The sequence below is a fragment of the Barbus barbus genome, assembly GCF_936440315.1.
Source record: "Barbus barbus genome assembly, chromosome: 23".
NCBI lineage: Eukaryota > Metazoa > Chordata > Actinopteri > Cypriniformes > Cyprinidae > Barbus > Barbus barbus.
Window position 1 is genome coordinate 24,390,967 of NC_136751.1, and position 21,497 is coordinate 24,412,463.

The following is a 21,497-nucleotide window of genomic DNA, read 5'->3' on the forward strand; positions in this document are numbered from 1 at the left end:
AGAGAGACAACAGACACACTGCTGTTCCAACGTCTCTGTGGTGTTCGTCAATGGATTCTGAGCCTGATTAGTGACGGAAATGAGAGTATTCAATAACGCAGCTGAAACACTCAAACACACACACACTCGCATCCCTAGGGTTGGGCTCTTTGACCCGGTGCGTTTGTGAAAGGAGGTCAGGGAAGGTCAGCACAGCAGGGGAAAGGACCGAGTTTCATCATGTCTCCTGCATTCGACCCCTGACCGTGAAGATTTCCCTGTTCCCCACCTGGAAATGATGCCGGAACAATGTGATGCTGACAGGATGAACACTTCCTCATCGTTAAATTCATATTTTTTAGACAAATTAATGACATTAAGATGACAGTAAAGCCTTTTTATTAATAATTTTATTTCAAATAAATGTTGTTTTTCGGAACGTTCTATTTATCAAAGAATCCGAAAAAATGACTCTAAATTCACAATAAAAAAAAAAGACAAAAAACAGCACAACTTTGATAAGAAATGATTCTTGAGCACCAAATTTGCAGATTAGAAAGATTTCTAAAGGATCATATGACACTGAAGAGTAGAGTAATGATGCTGGAATTTCAGCTTTGCCATCACAGGAAAAAATACATTTTAAAATATATTACAATAGAAAGGAGTTATTTTAAATTAGAATATTATTTCACAATATTTCTGTTTTTAATAAGACTGACAGCACTGGGATAGAAATATGTTGTATTATCTAAACCAATTTTAAAGGGATATTATAACTAAGGCTGTCAATTTAATGCTTTAATTCAGCTTAATTAATAAAAAAAGCTATAAAATTAAATCAATTCATCATGCGATATAATTAATTTTAATTATTTCTATAGATTTTGTTTTTAATCAGTGCAGTTTAATACTGAAGTGCAACTTTCATTTCTGATGGGAATTCTTTTAACAAACATTGATGTGCGTGTCTAATATTACAACATTAAAAACCATTCAAAGTTTCATTCAACTGTCAACCCAAATAATGAATGCTGCCATGCAAACACACTACAAACTACCAAGAAAGTCTACTTAAAAAAGCACATCATTCACTAAACAACAAATACTCGCTACACTTGATCAAACACACAGAAGTTTTCCTTTCATCCATTCAAGTTTATTCAAGGTCAGCGAACTGATCAAATCACTGCCCAGGCCCCCTCACCCCTGAGGAAGCTTTATTTTCACCCAAAGGATTATGGGTACTCATGTTTTACTCTGTTTCTGCATTAAGCAAGCAGAAACCGCAAGGACCTGGGAGATTTGAGCTGAAAACTTTCTTCAAAATCAATACGGCTCTGAAGTGAAGACAACACCTTTTGAATTTGCTCTCACTTGAGTGAGTTTCATCACAGCAGTACGGCTCTGTGATGGATTGACTTTGTCTCTGGTGGACTGACTTGTTCTGGCCTCTTCCAATGGCTTCATTCAGGAAGTTTGTGTAGTTTACTTCCTTTCTTTGGTTACAGTGCGAGTCCCTGGATTGAGATGTTTGAGGACAGTGTGTCTTAGGGTTTTAGACAACGGAGACAAAGAAAGAGAGGGACAGAGACACAGAACCCTTTCATCTGACATTGCTTACTCTTGGCTGTGTGAAATGATGTAACTGGCGGAAATGTGTGGTTAATATAAACTGTTTATGAAGAGAATGCTATAAATACTACACTGTTTTTGTTACTTGTGCCACAGTTTATGACACTGTCAAGAACACCTAAACAAACAAAATAAAAGCTAGTTAATAAGTTTTATAAAAACAGCTTTAAAAGAGTGTTTCATTGGTGATCTTTTAAAATTTGACCCATATGTATGCATATATGTATGACCCATATTTGACCGATATGTGTGTGTGTGTGTAAATAAATGCATTATTTCAAATTAATGCAGTTCTTAAGATCCTAAAAAACCTATTTTCACAAAAATATTTCTCAAAAACCATAATAACTGCTTTCAACATTGATACTAATAAATGTTCTTGTGTACCAAATCCGCATATTAGAATGATTTCTGAAGGATCATGTGACACTGAAGACTGGAGTTATGATGGTAAAAATTCAGCTTTGCCATAAAGGAATAAATTATACTTTAAAATATATTAAAATAGAAAATAGTTCTTTTAAATTGTAATAACATTTCACAATATTGCTGTTTTTAATGTATTTTTAATCAAATAAATGCAGTGTTGGTAAGTGTAAGAAACATTTTTGAACTTATGATATTTATTATTTTTTTATTTTCAGTTTTTATTTTTTTTGTCATAGAATTTCTATTGTTGCAAATTGCATTTTAATATTTTATACCACCCCACCCACCATATATGATCTTACCGAGACCTAACAAAGCAATCCCCAATTAGTACACAATGGCAACTGAAAAGGGGGGACAAATATATATATATAAAAAATACATATATATACATAATACACACACACACACAGCATAACTAAGAAAAACATAATAATGATAAAATAGGGGGTATACATATATATCTCCACTCAATCCACGTCTAAGATTTGTAAATCATTAAAGAATGTGATAAATTGTCGTCATTTTTCAAAAAAAGATTTCCCCTACCTCTGATATTGTACTTAATTTTTTCAAGTTTAAAAAAAAAGACCAAATCTTTGAGCCAAACTGAAATACAGGGGGGTTTGAGGGGAGGTCCAAGACAACAGTATTCTGCACCTAGCAAGAAGAGATGCAAAAGCTATGACACCGAGAAGGAACACCAAAGATTGCAATCAAAGGGCAAACAATTAACTCGACCCCTAGGACATCAGAAAGTATTTTAAAGAAAGAATTCCAAACGCTTTGCAACCTGGAACAAAATGCAAACATATGACTGAAACATTGGGATATAGAAAAGATGAGTTCTGTGAATCGTTTTAAATTGTATAAAGCTAAGTCTAGCACATGAGGTGGTGGTACGTACATTGTCGAATACTCTACTCCAGTAGTCATCCTCAAACTCGAGGTCAAGTTCCTCTTCCCAAGCCCTGATTATTTTAATGTTGTGAGAATTATCCTTTGACAAGATAATCGCATATATCTTTGAAATAATCCCACCCTTATGAAGATTCAATTTAAATGCCTCCTTCCATGGAGACTTTGTAGGCAGGGCGGGAAACCCAGAGAACAGAGAGGAGGCACAGTGCCTAATTTGAAAGTACCGAAATAGGTGATAGGAAGGTAAATTAAATGATAATTCAGAAAAACTTGCAAACACATTATTATTGAAAAGATAATGTAAAATAATTATTTTCCCAGAGAGAGAATACGGAATCTGAGAAGGGAGGAAGAAAGAGATTATTTATATGTATTGAAGCCATGGTTGATGCCGAGGTAAATTTGAAATGACGTCGAAATTGAAAGAATATTTTAAGAGAAGAGCATACTATTGGATTTCCGACATGAGCATGTCAAACTGCTACTTCACAGTAAGATTATAAAAATGACTTTCTTCTTTAGAATAGAGTGCACTGATGAATCTTTCACAATGAAAACAGGAACCTGTATTAAGAAAGTAAACAGGGTCAATGTTGACTTTAAACGATACTGCTATGTAGTGGAGATTCCATCACACCTCTCATTTGATTTTCTTGTCATCCTATCTTAACCGTGAAGGTCCATTTCTGCTAGAAGCCCTCAGCACAATCCCTCTTTCAAAAACACACTGCTTTCCTTGTACTGTCTGCTGAGCTTTCAAAGATGGTAAATTAAGACGGTCTGTATTTTCTTTACATAATCAGCTGGTGGTGGCCACATGAATGAGAAAGGCCTGAAGAGCACCATATGGCCAGAGTGGAAATGAAAGGAGACAGACACAGGTAAACCTGAGACAATCTGCTCCGCCACAGAGCAGGAACTCTCAGAGCCATCACCTCCTCTCAACCCTTTTTAACACATCTTCTCTCTTATCTGTCCACATGGATTTCTGCTGAGTGAATTCAGACCCAGGGCATACGTGCGAGTGATTCGGTCTTCTGTTTTTAGCTGCTTCACTTTTTCAGTTTTAAGTTTCAAGATCAAATAAAGAATGAGTTCGGTCTTAAGGGACGACTTCTCGGTTTAGATTTATGGATAAAAAAGGTACCTTTATATAATGGTAGCTTCTCTTAGACATAGAAAGCCAATGTGTACTCAAGCTTTGCTATGCCTAAAGGGTATTTAACGTTCAAGAGACAGTTTCAGAGTCATGTTTTAGTTACTAATTAGTCAATTAGCTCATGCCTCTGTTTTCTTTTTTTTTTGTCCATAAAACATTTGCTTGGGGACTCCCACTGACTTTTATTATATGGACAATTATGTTTTCTTCACAGAAGAGCAAAACTCATACAGGTTTAGAAAAACGCAGGGGATCATAAATCATAATTAATTTTTCATTTAAGGATAAACTAAAACTATTCTGACCTTGCTTGTGTTCAAACTTGAAACCTTTTGTTTACTAGCCTAAATATTTAACAACTAGCCAACTCAATCCCTTATTCAGTCAGTGTCCATTAGAGAGTGAGTTTACCGTCATTGCCAGGAGCTTGCCGTAAGTGAGGTGTGCAGGTATATGGTCTGGTTTGGCTCGGAGGGATTCCTTATACCAGTGTTCTGCCTCTGTCAGTTTGTTCAGCCTCATGTAGGCCTCTCCTGTGCAGGGAGGAGACAGAGGTCAGGTCAACAGGTCAGAAGTTAAGGAAGCACATAACCACCCCCCTCGCCGTGATTTATCCCATAGCAGAAATAGAGGCAGTCAACTTAAAAGGACCCACAAAAATTCAAATAGTTGATGAAATGTGATACTGGAGCCCTCCGTCCATTTATGTAAAACGAGCGATGAGTGAAACCAACATTAAGCGATTGTTTACCGACCAGCGGGCATTCAGTTATTTATTAGATTTTATTTGATTATTTATATTAGATCATTCAGCAATTTTTGCATTCGATAAAAAAAAAAAAAAAAAAAAAAAAAAAAAAAAAATTATATACATACATACATGCATACATACACACATACATACGTATGTACATAGGGGTGCTTGAAAGTTTGTGAACCTCTATATTTCTGCATAAATATGACACAAAACATTATCAGATTTTAATATAAGTCATGAAAGTAGACAAAGAGAACCGAATCAAGCAAGTGAGAGAAAAATACTTTCTCATTTATTTATTGAGAAAAATGATCCAGTGTTACATATCTGTGCTTTGCAAAAGTATGTGAATTAGCAGTTCATTTAAAGATGAAATTAGAGTCCATCTGTGCAGAGGTGTTTTCAGTCAGTGCAATGAATATCAAATGTCAGTACGTACTGTTTTATTCAAAGAACAGAGATCTATCAAAGTCATGTTTGTGGAAGTGAATCATGTCAGGAACAAAGGAGATTACTGAAGACCTCAGAAAAAAGAGTTGATGTTGCTCATCAGGCTAGAAAAGGTTACAAAACCATCTCAAAAGATTTTGGACTCCACAAATCCACAGCCAGACAGATTGTGTACAAATGGAGGAAATTCAAGACCACTGTTACCTTCCCGAGAAGTGGTCGACCACCAAAGATCACTCCAAAGCAGAACGTGTAATAGTCTGCAAGGTTGCAAAAGTTAACTTCTAAGGGTAACTTCTAAGCAACTAAAGGCCTTTCTCTCATTGGCTAATGTTAATGTTCATGAGCCCACCATCAGCAGAACACCGAGCAACCAGGGTGTGCATGGCAGAGTTGCAAGAAGAAAGCCACTGTTCTCCAAAAAGAAAATTGCTTGCCAGAGGACTATTTGGAGAACGGTTTAATGGATGGAGGAAACCAAAATAGAACTTATTGGTTTAAATGAGAAGCTATTATATTCAGAGAAAAGAACACACTGCATTCCAGCTTAATAATCTTATCCCATCTGTGAAACATGGTGATGGTAGTATCATGGCTTAGGCCAGTTTTGCTGCATCTTGGCCAGGACAGCCTGTCATCGTTGATGGAACAATGAATTCTGAATTATACCAGCAAAGTCTAAAGAAAAACATCAGGACATCTGTTTAAGAACAGAGCCTCAAGAGAACGTGGGCCATGCAGCAAGACAACAACCCAAAGCACAAGTCATTCTACCAAAGAATGGTTAAAGAACAAATTTCGAGTCAAAGTCCAGACCTTAATCCAATTAAAATGTTGTGGAAGGACCTAAACAAGCAGTTCATTGAAGGAAACGACATTTGATATTCATTGCACTGACTGAAAACACCTCTGCACAGATGGACTCTAATTAACTGCTAATCCAAGAGATTCACATACTTTTGCAACGCACAGATATGTAACACTGGATCATTTTACTCAATAAATAAATTACAAATAAAAAAATTTTCTCTCACTTGTTTGATTCGGTTCTCTTTGTCTACTTTCAGGACTTATATGAAAACCTGATAATATTCTGGGTCCTATTTATGCAGAAATATAGAAAATTCTAAAGGGTTCACAAACTTTCAAGCAGCATTGTTTATGCATATAAGTGGCATGTAGTGTCAAAAATAAACCAGCTATTTTTTTTTAAATAAGGATTTTTATGCTCATCCAGGTTGCATTTATTAATTTATTTGTTGCTACAGACAAAACAGTAATACTGTGAAATATTATTAAAATTTAAAGTTTTAAATTCTTCAGAAATCTGTTTAATAAGTTTCAAGATTCTTTCTTTTCAAAGTGAAGAGAGTTCAAACAAACAGTATTTTTTTGTAATAGAAATCTTTCATAATGTAAAAGTCTTCACTGTCACGTTTGATCAATTTAATTCATTTTTGCTTAATCAAAGTATTGATTAAAAACATTTCTGAAAAGTATTAATTAAATTGATTTCAAATTAAGAGACAGATAGATAGATGATAGATAGATAGGTAAATAAATACATAAAAAATGCAATGCATAAGAAACAAAAAAATACAATGTATACTATAAAAATACTGTCTTCCGTTCTTCAGGTCAGTAATTCAATGCCTGTCCCAGCGCCAACCCTACTCTTATAAATCCAGACGGAAAAAAAAGACTCCTTATGACATGCATATAAACACACACTCCTATCCTTTAAACATCATCTAATACCTCAGCCAACCTCCAGCTCCCACCCACCCGCAATAACACACACGCTCCTCTCAGACAGATTATTACAGAAGAGCATATCACAGCTACTTCACTGAGATAACACAGCCTAAACAATGTTAATGTAATTAGAGCTAAAATAACATAAGCAGAGCATACGTGACTACACTGGGGTTTCACATGAGCCACCAGCCTCCATACACGTCTGTCTGTGTTACGGAATTAAGTAATTTTGTATAATGTTTTGAGTTTGTATTTTGATTTCTTTGTTGTTGTTATTTCTTTGTGTGTTTATTTCGTTGTTTGTTTCAGGATTACGATGATTAGCTGTGAGCTGGCTCCACCCCCTTTATGTGGGTTTAAAACAGTGCTTCCGTTTCCAGAAGACGAGTTGTTGCGATTCCGGGCCGGTCGCACTTCTCCTGTCTCCTCTCCAGCCGTCAGACCATTGTTGTAGCAGTTTATATGTTAGATACTTATTGTCTTCATTTTCAGTGGTGTTCTTTGTAGGGTTGACCTGCCCTTTTCTTTTGAAATTCCGTTCGTTCTGTTTTGTTAGAGTATGGAGGATAAGTCGTTGTATTTTGATTTTGGATACTTTGAGGGAAGTTAGTTCGTTTTATTTATTATCTGTTTTTGTTTGTTATTTTGGGCCTTGGGTCTTTCTGAAGATTATAACACCTATTGGTTTATTTTTTTGTTACTTTGTTTGAACACATTCAACTTTCATATTGTTTAATTTCTTTTATCTTAATAAAACGTTTATCATTTTTCTTGATTTTTGTTGTTATTTGAATCTTTCGGGTCTGACGACTGGGCGTGGGAGTCATATATATTTATTTATTTTTCTTTTGTTACGATTAAACCTAGACGAATCGTAATAAATGGGGGCTCGTCCGTTTTTTTTGGGTCAATTTTTTTCCTTCGTTCGTTAGGTCATAATTTTTGTCTTCTCATTTTGATTATTTTCGTTTTCTCTCGTCTCCGGGAATAGTAGTTTTTTTTTAATATCTTGCTGGAGAGTACACCATTTGCTAAATGCATGTATTGTTGTTTCTGATTGGCATCTTTTATTTTTGCAGGGGAGTTGGAAGTGGTTATATGATGGAGTTTAGCATCGAAACGTTTAGACTTTCACCTACTGTGCAAGCATTGGAGAAATGTCGTAAATCTGACTTGTTTCTGGTAGCTGATTTTTATGATATACCTATTCCAAGAGCTGGGACAAAGCAAGCAATTCGGGAAGCGTTGTATGATAGGTTAGTGAGGATTGGAGTTTTTGAATTGGATGAATCCAGTCCAGAGTTACGAAATGCCGAAGCAGGTGTGCAGCCGGATGCGGAAGCCACTGGTGGGGAAGCTGTGGAGGGAAATGCTGTGGCTAATCCACTAGTAGGTTTAAACACGGAAGATCTTAAATTGGCAGTCAGGCTTAAAGAGCTTGATTTAGAAGTTAAACGGCAGGAGCATAGCACACAGCTTTTGAAGATGAAGCAATACGATCTGGAAAGCCAAGGTGCGCGTCGTTTGCCGGTGAGTACTTTTAAAGCTCCTTCATCACCTGCCTCTTTTGCTAATGTTGATTCTCATGCATCACCTATAAATTCAAACGAATTTGACATTAGTAGACAAATTCGATTAGTCCCTACGTTTAGAGAAACTGAGGTCGACTCTTATTTTAATGCGTTTGAACGTATAGCCGCTGCTTTGCGTTGGCCTAGGGAAATCTGGCCGCTTTTACTTCAGTGCAAGTTGGTTGGGAAAGCGCAGGAGATATGTGCCGCTATGTCAATTGAAGATAGTCTTGATTATGATGTATTAAAGGCATCTGTGCTCCGAGCCTATGAGTTAGTCCCAGAAGCATATCGTCAGAAGTTTCGTTGTCATTTAAAAGGTGCCAATCAGACGTTTGTGGAGTTTGCCCGTGACAAGGGAGCTCTTTTTGATAAGTGGTGTCAATCCAGTAAGGTAAGTGATTTTGGTAAACTTCGTGAATTGGTATTACTTGAAGATTTCAAGAATTCGTTATCTGATAGAATTGTGGTGCACCTAAATGATCAGAAGGTCACCACACTTTCGGAGGCTGCTGTTTGTGCAGATGAATTTGTTCTAACGCACAAAAATAATTTTTTGCCACCTATTCGTCGGGAAAATTCTCAAAATAGTGTGGGTAAAAATGTGAAATATACGAAAATTGCCGTTCCAAATCAAGGAGAAAATCGCGAATGCTTTTACTGTCACGAATTTGGACATTTAATTGCGGTGTGTCCAGTACTTAAAAGGAAAAATCAGTCACCAAGAAGGGATAATCCTAAAAGTGTTGGTTTCGTTCGTGTGCAATCGAAAATTAACCTCGATGAACGAAAAGTTGATTCAGGTTATGATCCGTTTATTTGCGATGGTGTAGTATCTTTCGTGGATAAAAAGGAGACGAAATCAATTCGGATTCTTCGTGACACTGGAGCCGCTCAATCATTTATACTTGACAGTGTGTTACCATTTTCGAAGGATTCGTCATGCAATTCAAATGTCTTAGTTCAAGGTATTGAACTGGGAATACTTGAAGTACCTTTGCATTATGTGAATATTAAGTCTGACCTAGTTTCTGGTCCTGTTAAAATTGCTGTGCGTCCGCAGTTGCCTATTAGAGGAATTGAGTTGATCCTCGGTAATGATCTTGCCGGAGAAAAAGTTTTGCCGTTACCTGAAGTTATTAATGATCCGATTTATGAACTTCAAAATTCAAAAGATTTGGCTTCTGAATTTCCTTCTGTGTTTCCTGCGTGCGTAGTTACGCGAGCGCAAGCTCGTAAGTTCGGAGATGTAGCAGGTCTTTCTGATAGTTTCTTGAATCTAACTGAACCTGTTGATAAATCTCTTAATACTTCTGATGTTCATGGGTTAAAGCACATCAAGTCGCTGTCCACGCACTTGGGTGCTGAAGTTGACCTGTCATTGTTCATTGACAGAGCATCATTAATCATGGAACAACGGCAGGATGTTTCTCTTTCTCGTTGCCGAATGTCAGCTGTGGGGAAAGATGATCTAGATAAGAGGCCTGTTGCATATTTTTGGGACGATGGATTATTAATGCGCAAGTGGTCATCAGTTGCTTGTGAGGTTGAATGCAATTCCGTTTATCAGATCGTGGTACCTATGAACTCGCGTTCTCACGTTTTGACTTTGGCTCATGACCATAATTTTTCGGGCCATCTAGGTATTACGAAGACTTATAAACGCATTTTGAGACATTTTTTCTGGCCTGGTTTGAAATCAGATGTAGTAAAATATTGTCGGTCTTGTCATGTTTGTCAGCTTGTTGGAAAGCCAAATCAGACGATTCCTCGTGCTCCTTTGTGTCCCATACCCGTTGTGGGAGAGCCGTTTGAACATCTCATATTAGATTGCGTTGGTCCGTTGCCTAAAACAAAAACTGGGCATAAATATTTACTCACTCTGATGTGTACGGCTACTCGTTTTCCAGAGGCTATACCATTACGTTCTTTGAGTACTAAGGTCGTTCTACGATCTTTGATTAAATTTTTTTCTACTTTTGGTTTGCCAAAAATAGTACAGACTGATCAAGGATCTAATTTTATGTCCAGGGTGTTTAAACAAGTTTTGACTCAACTGAACATAAAACATCATGTGGCTAGTGCCTATCATCCAGAGTCGCAAGGCGCTTTGGAAAGATTTCATCAGACTTTAAAGTCTATGTTACGTACCTATTGCGCTGATTCTGTGAAAGAGTGGGATGAAGGCTTACCATTGCTGTTATTTGCTATACGTGAAACTACACAGGAATCTTTGGGTTTTAGTCCGGCAGACTTGGTTTTTGGGCATACTGTCCGAGGTCCACTTAAGCTGTTGAAAGAAAAGTGGATGTCTAGGGAATCCACTTCAACTAATGTGTTGGATTATGTGAGCTCTTTTCGTGAGCGGTTGCATAAAGTATGTGATCTGGCTCGTATCTCATTATCGTCTACCCAGGCGAAGATGAAAACCCATTTTGATCAAAAGGCCGTTTCTCGCGGTTTTGATAAAGGCGATAAAGTCTTAGTCTTACTACCAATTTTGGGGTCTGCCCTGCAAGCACGTTTTCATGGGCCGTATGTTGTCGAGTCTAAACTCAGTGAAATTGATTATGTGATATGTACTCCGGACAGAAGAAGGAAGACTCGCGTATGTCATATTAATATGCTAAAATCATATGTGACGCGAGACGATGACAAAGAGTCAAATAACCCTATTGTCCCGGTTGCTTCTGTTTCTGTGCCTATGACATATTGTTCCGACGAAGATGGTTTGACTCTACGAAATATCCCTGTGACTGGCGTGCGATTGCAGAACTCACAAATTTTGGCCGATTTAGAATTATTTCTGTCATATCTGCCTAGTTCGTCTCGAAGTGATGTAAGTGAGTTAATACAGTCTTACCATGCTCTGTTCTCAGATGTGCCTTCTCGTACTACGGCTGCGTTTCACGATATCGAGGTAGGAGATCATACTCCAATTAAGCAGCATGCTTATCGTTTAAATCCCACCAAACGTGAGTTAATGCAATCTGAGATAAAGTATCTTCTGGACAATGGTTTTGCTGTTCCTAGTTTCAGTCCTTGGAGTTCACCATGTCTTCTGGTTCCCAAGAGTGATGGTTCAGTTCGTTTTTGCACCGACTATCGAAGGGTTAATGAAGTTACGAAAGCAGATTCGTTTCCCCTTCCTCGTATGGAGGATTGCGTGGATAAAGTTGGTTCTGCTATGTTCGTTACAAAATTAGATCTGCTCAAGGGATACTGGCAGGTACCCTTGACGCCCCGCGCTGCTGAAGTTTCTGCGTTCGTCACTCCTGACAATCTACTACAATACACCGTTATGGCTTTCGGTCTTCGAAACGCCCCGGCAACATTTCAGCGCCTTATGAATTCTGTATTAGCCGGTGTTCCTAATTGTGAAGCATATTTAGATGATGTTGTGATTTATTCCTCCACTTGGGATGATCATTTGAAAACCCTTCACGATGTTTTTAATCGCTTTCAAGAGGCTTCGCTTACCGTTAATCTCGCAAAATGCGAGTTTGGTAAAGCTACGGTAACGTACCTAGGAAAGCAGGTGGGTCAGGGACAAGTTTGCCCAGTTTCTGCTAAAGTGCAAGCTATTCTAGAATTCCCTATGCCAGGAACTAAGAAAGAATTGAGGCGGTTCTTAGGCATGGTAGGTTATTATCGTGGCTTTTGCAGAAATTTTTCAGATATTGTTTTGCCTCTTACGAATTTGCTTAGTCAATCTCGAGATTTTGTTTGGTCTGATCTTTGTCAAACAGCTTTTGATTTGGTTAAAAGTCTGTTATGTAGCACCCCTGTGTTAAAAGCTCCGAACTTTTCTTTTCCTTTCAAAATTGAGGTGGATGCTAGCGCAAATGGAGCTGGTGCTGTGCTCTTGCAAGAAGACGATCACGGCATGGATCATCCCGTGTGTTACTTTTCGAAGAAGTTTTTGAAACATCAACTGCATTATAGCACTATCGAAAAAGAAGCTTTAGCGCTATTACTGTCTCTTCAGCACTTCGAAGTATATGTGGGTTCGAGTTCATTGCCAGTTAAAGTTTTTACTGATCATAATCCACTAACCTTCCTTGCAAAAATGCAGAATTCTAATCAACGCATTATGCGGTGGGCATTGATTGTACAAGAGTTTAATATTGACATCTGTTATAAGAAAGGAAAAGAGAATGTGTTAGCAGATGCGTTATCACGCTCTGTATAGGAATAATGTTAACTCTTAGTGGAGGGGGTGTTACGGAATTAAGTAATTTTGTATAATGTTTTGAGTTTGTATTTTGATTTCTTTGTTGTTGTTATTTCTTTGTGTGTTTATTTCGTTGTTTGTTTCAGGATTACGATGATTAGCTGTGAGCTGGCTCCACCCCCTTTATGTGGGTTTAAAACAGTGCTTCCGTTTCCAGAAGACGAGTTGTTGCGATTCCGGGCCGGTCGCACTTCTCCTGTCTCCTCTCCAGCCGTCAGACCATTGTTGTAGCAGTTTATATGTTAGATACTTATTGTCTTCATTTTCAGTGGTGTTCTTTGTAGGGTTGACCTGCCCTTTTCTTTTGAAATTCCGTTCGTTCTGTTTTGTTAGAGTATGGAGGATAAGTCGTTGTATTTTGATTTTGGATACTTTGAGGGAAGTTAGTTCGTTTTATTTATTATCTGTTTTTGTTTGTTATTTTGGGCCTTGGGTCTTTCTGAAGATTATAACACCTATTGGTTTATTTTTTTGTTACTTTGTTTGAACACATTCAACTTTCATATTGTTTAATTTCTTTTATCTTAATAAAACGTTTATCATTTTTCTTGATTTTTGTTGTTATTTGAATCTTTCGGGTCTGACGACTGGGCGTGGGAGTCATATATATTTATTTATTTTTCTTTTGTTACGATTAAACCTAGACGAATCGTAATAGTCTGCACCAATGTCGTGTTGGTGTCAAATACAGGACACGTGTGTCACGCTGGAACATTCTGCTATTATTTTAAAGATTAAAAAATTACACACTGCAGATGGCTCATTAATGACAGCTGGGAATGATGATGTCTCACAAAACTCTCACCATGTTTGTAAATTAAAATGAATTTTGCTTTGGAAACAGATTTTGAAGAAATGCCCAAAACTCTGACTCAAGCAAATCTTAAACAAACAATGCCTTATTCGTCACACATTTGTTTTTTGTGCAATAGTAAAAAACATTGTTTCTGAAGAGTCCTAAAAGTGAGAGTACGATCACGAATTTAGCAATAAAAAAAACTACTACATTGTGATATTTTATTCAGCAGGGATGCACTAAAGTGATCAAAAGTTACAGTTGAGACATTTATAATGTTACAAAAGATTTCATTTTAAATAACTTCTGTTCTTTTGAATGTTCTATTTCTCAAAGAATCCTGTTTCTTGAGCATCAAATCAGCATATTATAATGATTTATGAAGGATTATGAGGCTAATGGCTCCTGAAAATTTGCATCACAGGAATAAATTACATTTTAAAGTATATTAAAATTGATTTTTTTCATGATAAAATAAATGCAGCCTAAATGCAGACGGTTCTTCAAAAACATAAAAAACCCCTCCTACCTATCCTAAACTTGGTGGTGTACAATGGTAGCGCACAAACATCCACATGCTGGTATATTTAGCAATTTAAAAGGATTGTTTAACTTTAACTAACAGATTCAATCTGATCTCCTCAGTCAAGCTGTATTTGGCTCAGTTGGTCAGAGGAGACAGCTGTCGGTTTTGGATGTTAGAACGAGCTCAATACAGTTGAAACAGTGACAACAAACAAAAGAACACAAACCCGAAAAATTAACAACAAATGAGCTTGGAAAGAAACGAACATGGGGAAAAGAAAAAATAAAGAATTACCATGGGAAAGGAAAAAAAATACAGTCAAGAGATAATTGTGAGAAAATGAGATGGGAGGGAAAGGCTGAAAGCTGTGGGTTGGTAAATGCGTTGCATAAGATATTAAAATCGAACAGTCTGCTCCCATGATCTAAATAAAACAGAATGAGTCTCACGCTCTCTGTATTGTACAAAGCCTCTAACTTATCTTGATTGTGAAGCTGTTGACTCGATCTGACAAAATCAATTCTATAGATCAAAGAATGCTATGGAAGTGGGTTCACCAGAAAAGGCACCATTACAATTACAGACCCAGTGGTGGTGAGACAAGATAAAAACAATATGGGGTTACAGTATGTAAGGAATAATGTACAGTAAGTCAGTGCAAAATAGGACCGACAGTGAAGTCTTGGATCACCCTGAAGGGGTTTATTTTGCAATAATGGCCTGCTGACTGCACATGATTCCACTTATTACATAACAGCTTACCAAATAAATACATAGACATGAAATACTGATTTGACAGCTTAACTAGCTTATCTTGTCGATTTTATCATCTTGTAGATACCTTAAAGTCTCTGCTAAGAAAAAGTCCATTATAACAAATTTACAATTACTTTTAAATTTGCAATTTACTTTTTTAAATAAATTAATACTTTTAATCATCGAGAATGAATTACATTTATCCAGTAAAGATGTGTCATTTTACTAAATTTCTAATAAATGTTTTCTTTTGAACTTTCTATTCATCAAAGACTCCTGAAAAAGCACATCACAGTTTCCACAAAAGTAAGTGTTTTTTTGAGCTCTAAATTAGTATATTAAAATGATTTCTGAAGGATCATTTGACACTGGAGACTGAAGTAATGGAGCAATGTTTTTTATTTTGAAGTACAGTCATACAAATATATCTGACTCTGGAACAAAGCATTCTAGAGAGCGTCAAACTTACCCATCATATTATAAAGGCTCTGTGGGGCAAACTGCCTGGGCATCTTCTGTATTGCTTCTTTATATACAGATATGGCCTCCTAAAAACATAATACACCATTAATTCATAAAAAGCTACAATTATAAGCATAACAATGTACTCAGACTAAAAGTCTATTTATTCTAAGCATTAATTTTCAAATATCACATTTTGATGATTGCTCTATTCACTTTATACATTTCCTTGGAAACCAATTTGAAATTACACACTTCATTTTTTAAAGCATTGGTCTGAAAAAAAAACTGACTTTCGTATAAATTCTTTACTTCTGATTTGGTGTGTACAGAATTGAAATCTAAAGGCTTTAACTGTGCTAGAGAGCGTCTCACCTCCTGGTGGCCCTGCTCATGAAAAAGCTTTCCCAGGTTATACAGGCAGCTGGTGACTGAGCTCTTGTGTGCATGAGGATCCTTCAGGTTTTCATCTGGGATATCGGCACAAGTGACAAAAGTGCGCTTGGCCTCCTCTAGACGGCCCTGGTTCATCAGGACAATCCCTGTGTTCAAGTAGGCAGCTGAAAGAGAGAGGAAAAGGGGTGAATATCAGTGCAAAAGGTAATGAGGCTTATTGAGGCTCAGAGAAAGACCTCCACTGGGGCTGTGGGAATGAACTAGTTGATTTATGCAGATCAGCGGCCTGCAGTCTAGTCGATAAGGTGCCAATACATATTCAGTATTCACCCAGCCAGAATCAAATCTAAATCAGCAGGGGAATATCCACTTCAGATGCAGGCTTAATTCTGATGCTCTTAATAGACCATACATACACACAGAACCACAGATTTAAATGAGTTTATATCACAGGACAGGACAATCTATCAGGACTCCTGCAGCAGGGACTCAGGGGAAGTAGACATCCATCACTCTCCTCAGAGCTGCAATATGTGCGTGCTCTGATCTCAAACTATTACAGATCTCTTACAGATGTCTCACAACACATTAACGTGGGAGGAAATGCTACTGCACTAAAGTAGCATATGAGGGAAGTAGCGAGTGAGGAGATATTTTTGCCCTAAGATTCAGGGGTGTATTCTTTATGCTTTTTTTTTTGCATCACTGCAAAAACATGACTTTAATTATAATGCTCCATTTAATAGGTTTTTATTACTATTTTAAACACTTTTTTTCTTCAAATTATTTCAATTTATTCTTTTTTTTTTCCTACTGTTTATATTAGTCTATAATATTATATTTGTATGTTTTTGGGACTGCGGTTTGTCCCACTTTTTATGCTTTTTCAGTTAGATTTTGAATATTAAAACATTAATAGTAAATATACACTACATAAATATATGCATATATATTCCAAAAATCTAGAATAATTTAAATAATTTTTATTGTTTTTGAAAGATGTCTCTTATGCTCAGCAATGTTATATTTATTTGTAAATGTATAAGCAAAACTGAAGTAAAAACAGTAAAATTGTGAAATATTATTACAATTAATCAAATTTTCAGCAGCCATCACTCCATTACATAATCCTGCAGAAGTCATTCTAATATGCTGAAATGGCAGTGTATAACATTTAGTAATATTAATATTTACTCTTATTAAAAAATGAATGTGTAAATAAGCAATACATTTTAATAATACAATTTCTTTTTCGACTCGACCCTAAACTATCCTTCTTATACACTGGCTGACCAACTAGTTGATACTAAATGTCTAACAGAATGTTTTACAGATTATACAGACATTTTGCAGACATTTAATTTGACTAAAAAATCCCCAGACCCCACTGCACACATCATGATAATAGTCTCCCTGGGCAAATCTAGTCATTCAAGCAGAGCAGCAATAATTTCCTCCCATGACACTAAAAACAACATGGGAACATCTATGAGAAACCTTAAAACGGCCAAAAATAGCACATGCATTTCATTTGGATACGAGGCAAGCAAATGCATCCACAATGGGCCAGATAGTATAAAAGGATTTTGGCCTGGATTCTTTTTTCTGTTGAAATCGAATCAAATGTCAATCATTCCTTGACAAGAGTGGAAACAGAGTGACTGTGTAGGCCTGTGAATCATCATTATTTATTTAATGCTGGACTTAGTCCGGGCACACACACACACAGAACCACACAGACCTTTTAATTTGTAGTTGCCTGGACACAGTGAAGACTGAGGAGGCTTGAAATTGTTCATAAAAAGAGGAGCTGTACTTACAAGCCAGCGTTGGCCTGCTCCCAATGGCCAGCTTATAGTAGTGGAGGGCCTCTGAGAATCTGTTGTTTTCCTGGAGCAACAGACCCCTGCAATCCAAAAGGAAAGAAACATGAGAACAAGAACAGTTACAAAGTATGGGTAACATGATTAATTCAAATCAACCAAAAGGAAAAAGACAAAAAACAAACCATTAAATTCATTTCATTAATATCTAATTTTTTTCAGTGATATTTAATTGAGTTAAATAACTATGAAATCGATTTCCAGAGAATGAAAACAAACCCAAAGCCCTAATTTGTACTAAGATTACAAAGGCTAGTGGGAAGAAACATTTTATTTCCCAGGCCCTGTTTTTTTTTTTTTTTTTTTTTTAAATCAACTGGGCACATTTTAAATTGATGGATAAACATCCTACAACATATATATATATATATATAAAAAATCATTTTATTTTCTCAGAAAAATATGCAGTAAAAAAAAACACTTAAAATAATTTAGTAATAAAATGACATTCATTATTATATTCACTCCATTTGCATTCAACTATTCACTATTTAATTAAATAACTATGAAATCAACTATGAAATCCAGAGACCAAAAACAAACTCAAAGCCCTGTTTTTGTACTAATTTTACAAAAGGCTAAATGAAAAAAAAAGAACAAAAAAAGTTTCCCTGTAAGAATTCATCAGAAACAAACGAACAGGAATGAAAGCATTTTTAAAATATATAAAATTAGAAATCAGATTAGCTTTAAATTCAAATTTACTTCCTGATTTCCATGCTAATTATTATTACAATTATTCACAACTCCCTGAATTAAAATCAAATCCGATTGTGAGGTGCCTAAGGATTCCCATCCCCACTGCTTTAAATGGATAACTGAGAAAAGCCCAAACGTGTGCGGTATATGAATTATGCATGAAGTGCCTTCATGCCCTGACTGCAGGGGTTAATGTGGGTCCCTGACACCATCCTCTGGAAGGCTGATGAATCTGGGGATAGTCATAGTCTGGCCTCTCAGGAGATTTCCTCAGCTTTACTAGGACAGATCGATAGAGTCGGCTGTTAGGAGGAAGTTCGCTCACTCACAGGTTATACAACATATCAGCCATGTTCCTGCGGTAGTACAGAGCGTTCCTGTAGGCTTGCTCGGCCTCCACCACCTTTCCCTGGTTCTTCAGAACGTTTCCCAAGTTACCCCAAGCTGAGAAAGAAGAACAAAGCATTAAAATTCAGAAAATACAAGAAATCTAGGAACATCTAAAAATGTGATTTTAAAAGATAAGTAATTATCCATTTACAAAAAAGAAAAAAAAATTAAACAAACTTAAGACAAAAATAAAATAGTTGTGGTGTGATTTTCATTTGGTCTGATTTTGTATTGTTTCTAAAAATTGATGATTTTTTAACAACCAAATTGTACCAGGTAGTTACGAAGTTTCCACGACATTCTATTTCTGGTAAACCAAATATGTAAATTGTGTCATTTCTTGTTACATTATTGGTATATTTGATATGGTCTCCAGAATGTTTTCATAAAATTTCACAATGTTGCATTTTGGTTGGTTAGGTTACATCATACCGCAACAATGTGAGACTTTGCAAATGTTTTGCGCTTCCAAGTCACATAGTAAACTGGATACAGAATCTGAAATTCATAAAGGCTTATGAGAGGCACAAGCAAGGAAAAAAGTAAATTACATTATAATAATGTAATTTTAGATGCTACCCATGCATAGTATGTGTGCCATGAAAGGGGCAAGAATACCACAGCCTGTAAAATTGGATCACGGGAGGTAATTACAAAGTCATATTGATGCAGTCTGGCTTGATAAATTATTTAAATGAAATTGTGAATATCAATTTGAGAGATTAAATATATAAAGATAGCGGGCTGTCGTTAATAGATGGAATTAAATCAGAGAGGACGATAATTTAACGGTTCAGTGGCTCTGCTCCACACACAAAATGATTTTGATGCATGAATCCATGTGACTGATAAACTGGGGGAACTTCTAATGATTCTAATGCATTAAATCATCATTTTGTGATGCAATATTCGCTGTGCTAATGGAACTTAGTACTTAAAAAGGAATTTGTGATTTTGTTTTTATGCCAGTGCATACTTTGTAAATGTCAATATCACTTACCTAAAAATTATCTAAGTAAATGTTTTAGATTTAAATTTAAATATTTGAGCCATAGACAAAAAATGAGTACAGAAATGAAGAGAGGCTGAGAAAAATTTGATGCATAAACCTTCAAACCTCAAAACTTTTCATGATGAGCAACTTCCATTTTTGGTTTGTGGGGAAATAAAAGACTGAAACACATCCCGCAGTCACCCTTAAGTTAAGCAACACTTAACATCGCCTAGTTCTTGTAGCGTATATGAATGAGAATATGACTTTGGGTAACTAAATATTACAATTTGGATGCATAAAGAAGAACTACACTCCCAATATCTTGCAGGGTTTTAGAGTTAACTAAAACCAGAAAATAACATTTTGTTACCTGTAATAAAAACGTTAACTAAAATAAAATATTAAATAAATATAAAATAAGAACAATTTATAAAATCTATAAAGACATTAAAATATATAAAAATGACCAAAAATTCTAAAACTGAAAACATTCAAAATATTACTAAAAACTAAAATATTATTTCAATTATACTAAAATAACACTGGAAAATAGGTAGAAACGCCATTCAATACAGGGGAGGTAGGATCTCCTGAATTACTTGGACTATGTTAAATGTTATAAGTAGCAGAAATAAGCCCAAATATCAGGGCATGTCAAAATATCTCAAGGGCCCCAAAATCTCCTCAGACCCAGAGAGCTGAAATTACCTTTAGCAGGGTTTACAGATATCCCTGATTTGTATAGCATCTCCTCATTCTGCCAGTCTTGGTTCCTCAACACCGTCTTAATCCCAAAAAGAAGGACCAGGGCCGCTGAGCAGCCTAGCACCAAAGTTCTGGAGGACTTCCTCCTCAATCTGACATATAAAGCTCTCATCCCCACTGCTACCAACAGGCAGAAGCCCATACTAGGGATGTACAGTACTCGCTCCGCCACCACAAAGCCCACATAGAAGAATAAGTTGGTGGCAGGGATGAAGGGAAAGGCCAGCAGACCCAGTGAGAAGACCACCAAACTCTCTGTGGTGGGCAAAGACGATGAATAGTGTTTTGCAGCACCATTTGTTCCATTCATCTGCACTGAGTTTGAGTAAAAAGTTGAGTGTTCATAATCAGAGCTACAACTGTGTCCGTTTGTGGACTTCCCGTTTGCTACATGATGTGCTTTCCCGTTGGTCTCCTTGCTTTTGGTTGGGTAATGGCAAAGCCCAAACCATGCAAGCACTAGAAGCGAGGTGTAGAAGGCCACGGTGTGGAGGTTTCGCCAATCTGCAAGGCTCCTCACAAGAGGCAGAGCATCCATTGACCAATCAAAACTTAGCATGTCAGGGCACAGGAGAAGCCAAACGTTCATGGCGGGGAGAAAAATGAACGTTAGCATCCTAGTTAGGAAACAAGGACAGTCTGCTGCAGGGTTGTCTGAGTTGGAGAAGTTCGGAGGTTTGTTTCCCATCCAGTAAAGACGGCAAGCCAAAAGGATGACACCCCAGAAGCCCAGCAGAAACACGCTCAACAGCAGGTGCAGGTTCTTCTTCTGAGAAACAAAAACAGAGAAAAACAACACTGATCAAAAGACAAAATTACTGGGATTTCAAAGAGGATACAGCAGAATCAAACACATTCACATTCATAAAATAAATTAGGCTGGGCAAATCCTACCTACATCATATAAAAAGGGAACTAGATTTCATTTAGAAAAAAA

At 36.6% G+C, this 21,497-nt stretch overlaps 1 protein-coding gene across 1 annotated transcript in view; it reads right to left on the minus strand.

Annotated features, from left to right (window-relative positions):
• LOC306842892 (protein O-mannosyl-transferase TMTC2-like) overlaps positions 1–21,497 on the minus strand; it is a 112,792-nt gene that overhangs the window by 15,222 nt on the left and 76,073 nt on the right. The window contains exons 3-8 of the mRNA XM_079374062.1: positions 20,504–21,329; positions 18,741–18,855; positions 17,650–17,735; positions 15,809–15,993; positions 15,441–15,519; positions 4,535–4,656 (exon numbers count right to left, since the gene is read on the minus strand). Coding sequence (XP_079230188.1) covers positions 4,535–4,656; positions 15,441–15,519; positions 15,809–15,993; positions 17,650–17,735; positions 18,741–18,855; positions 20,504–21,329 — 1,413 coding nt within the window. The remainder of the gene's footprint in view (positions 1–4,534; positions 4,657–15,440; positions 15,520–15,808; positions 15,994–17,649; positions 17,736–18,740; positions 18,856–20,503; positions 21,330–21,497) is intronic.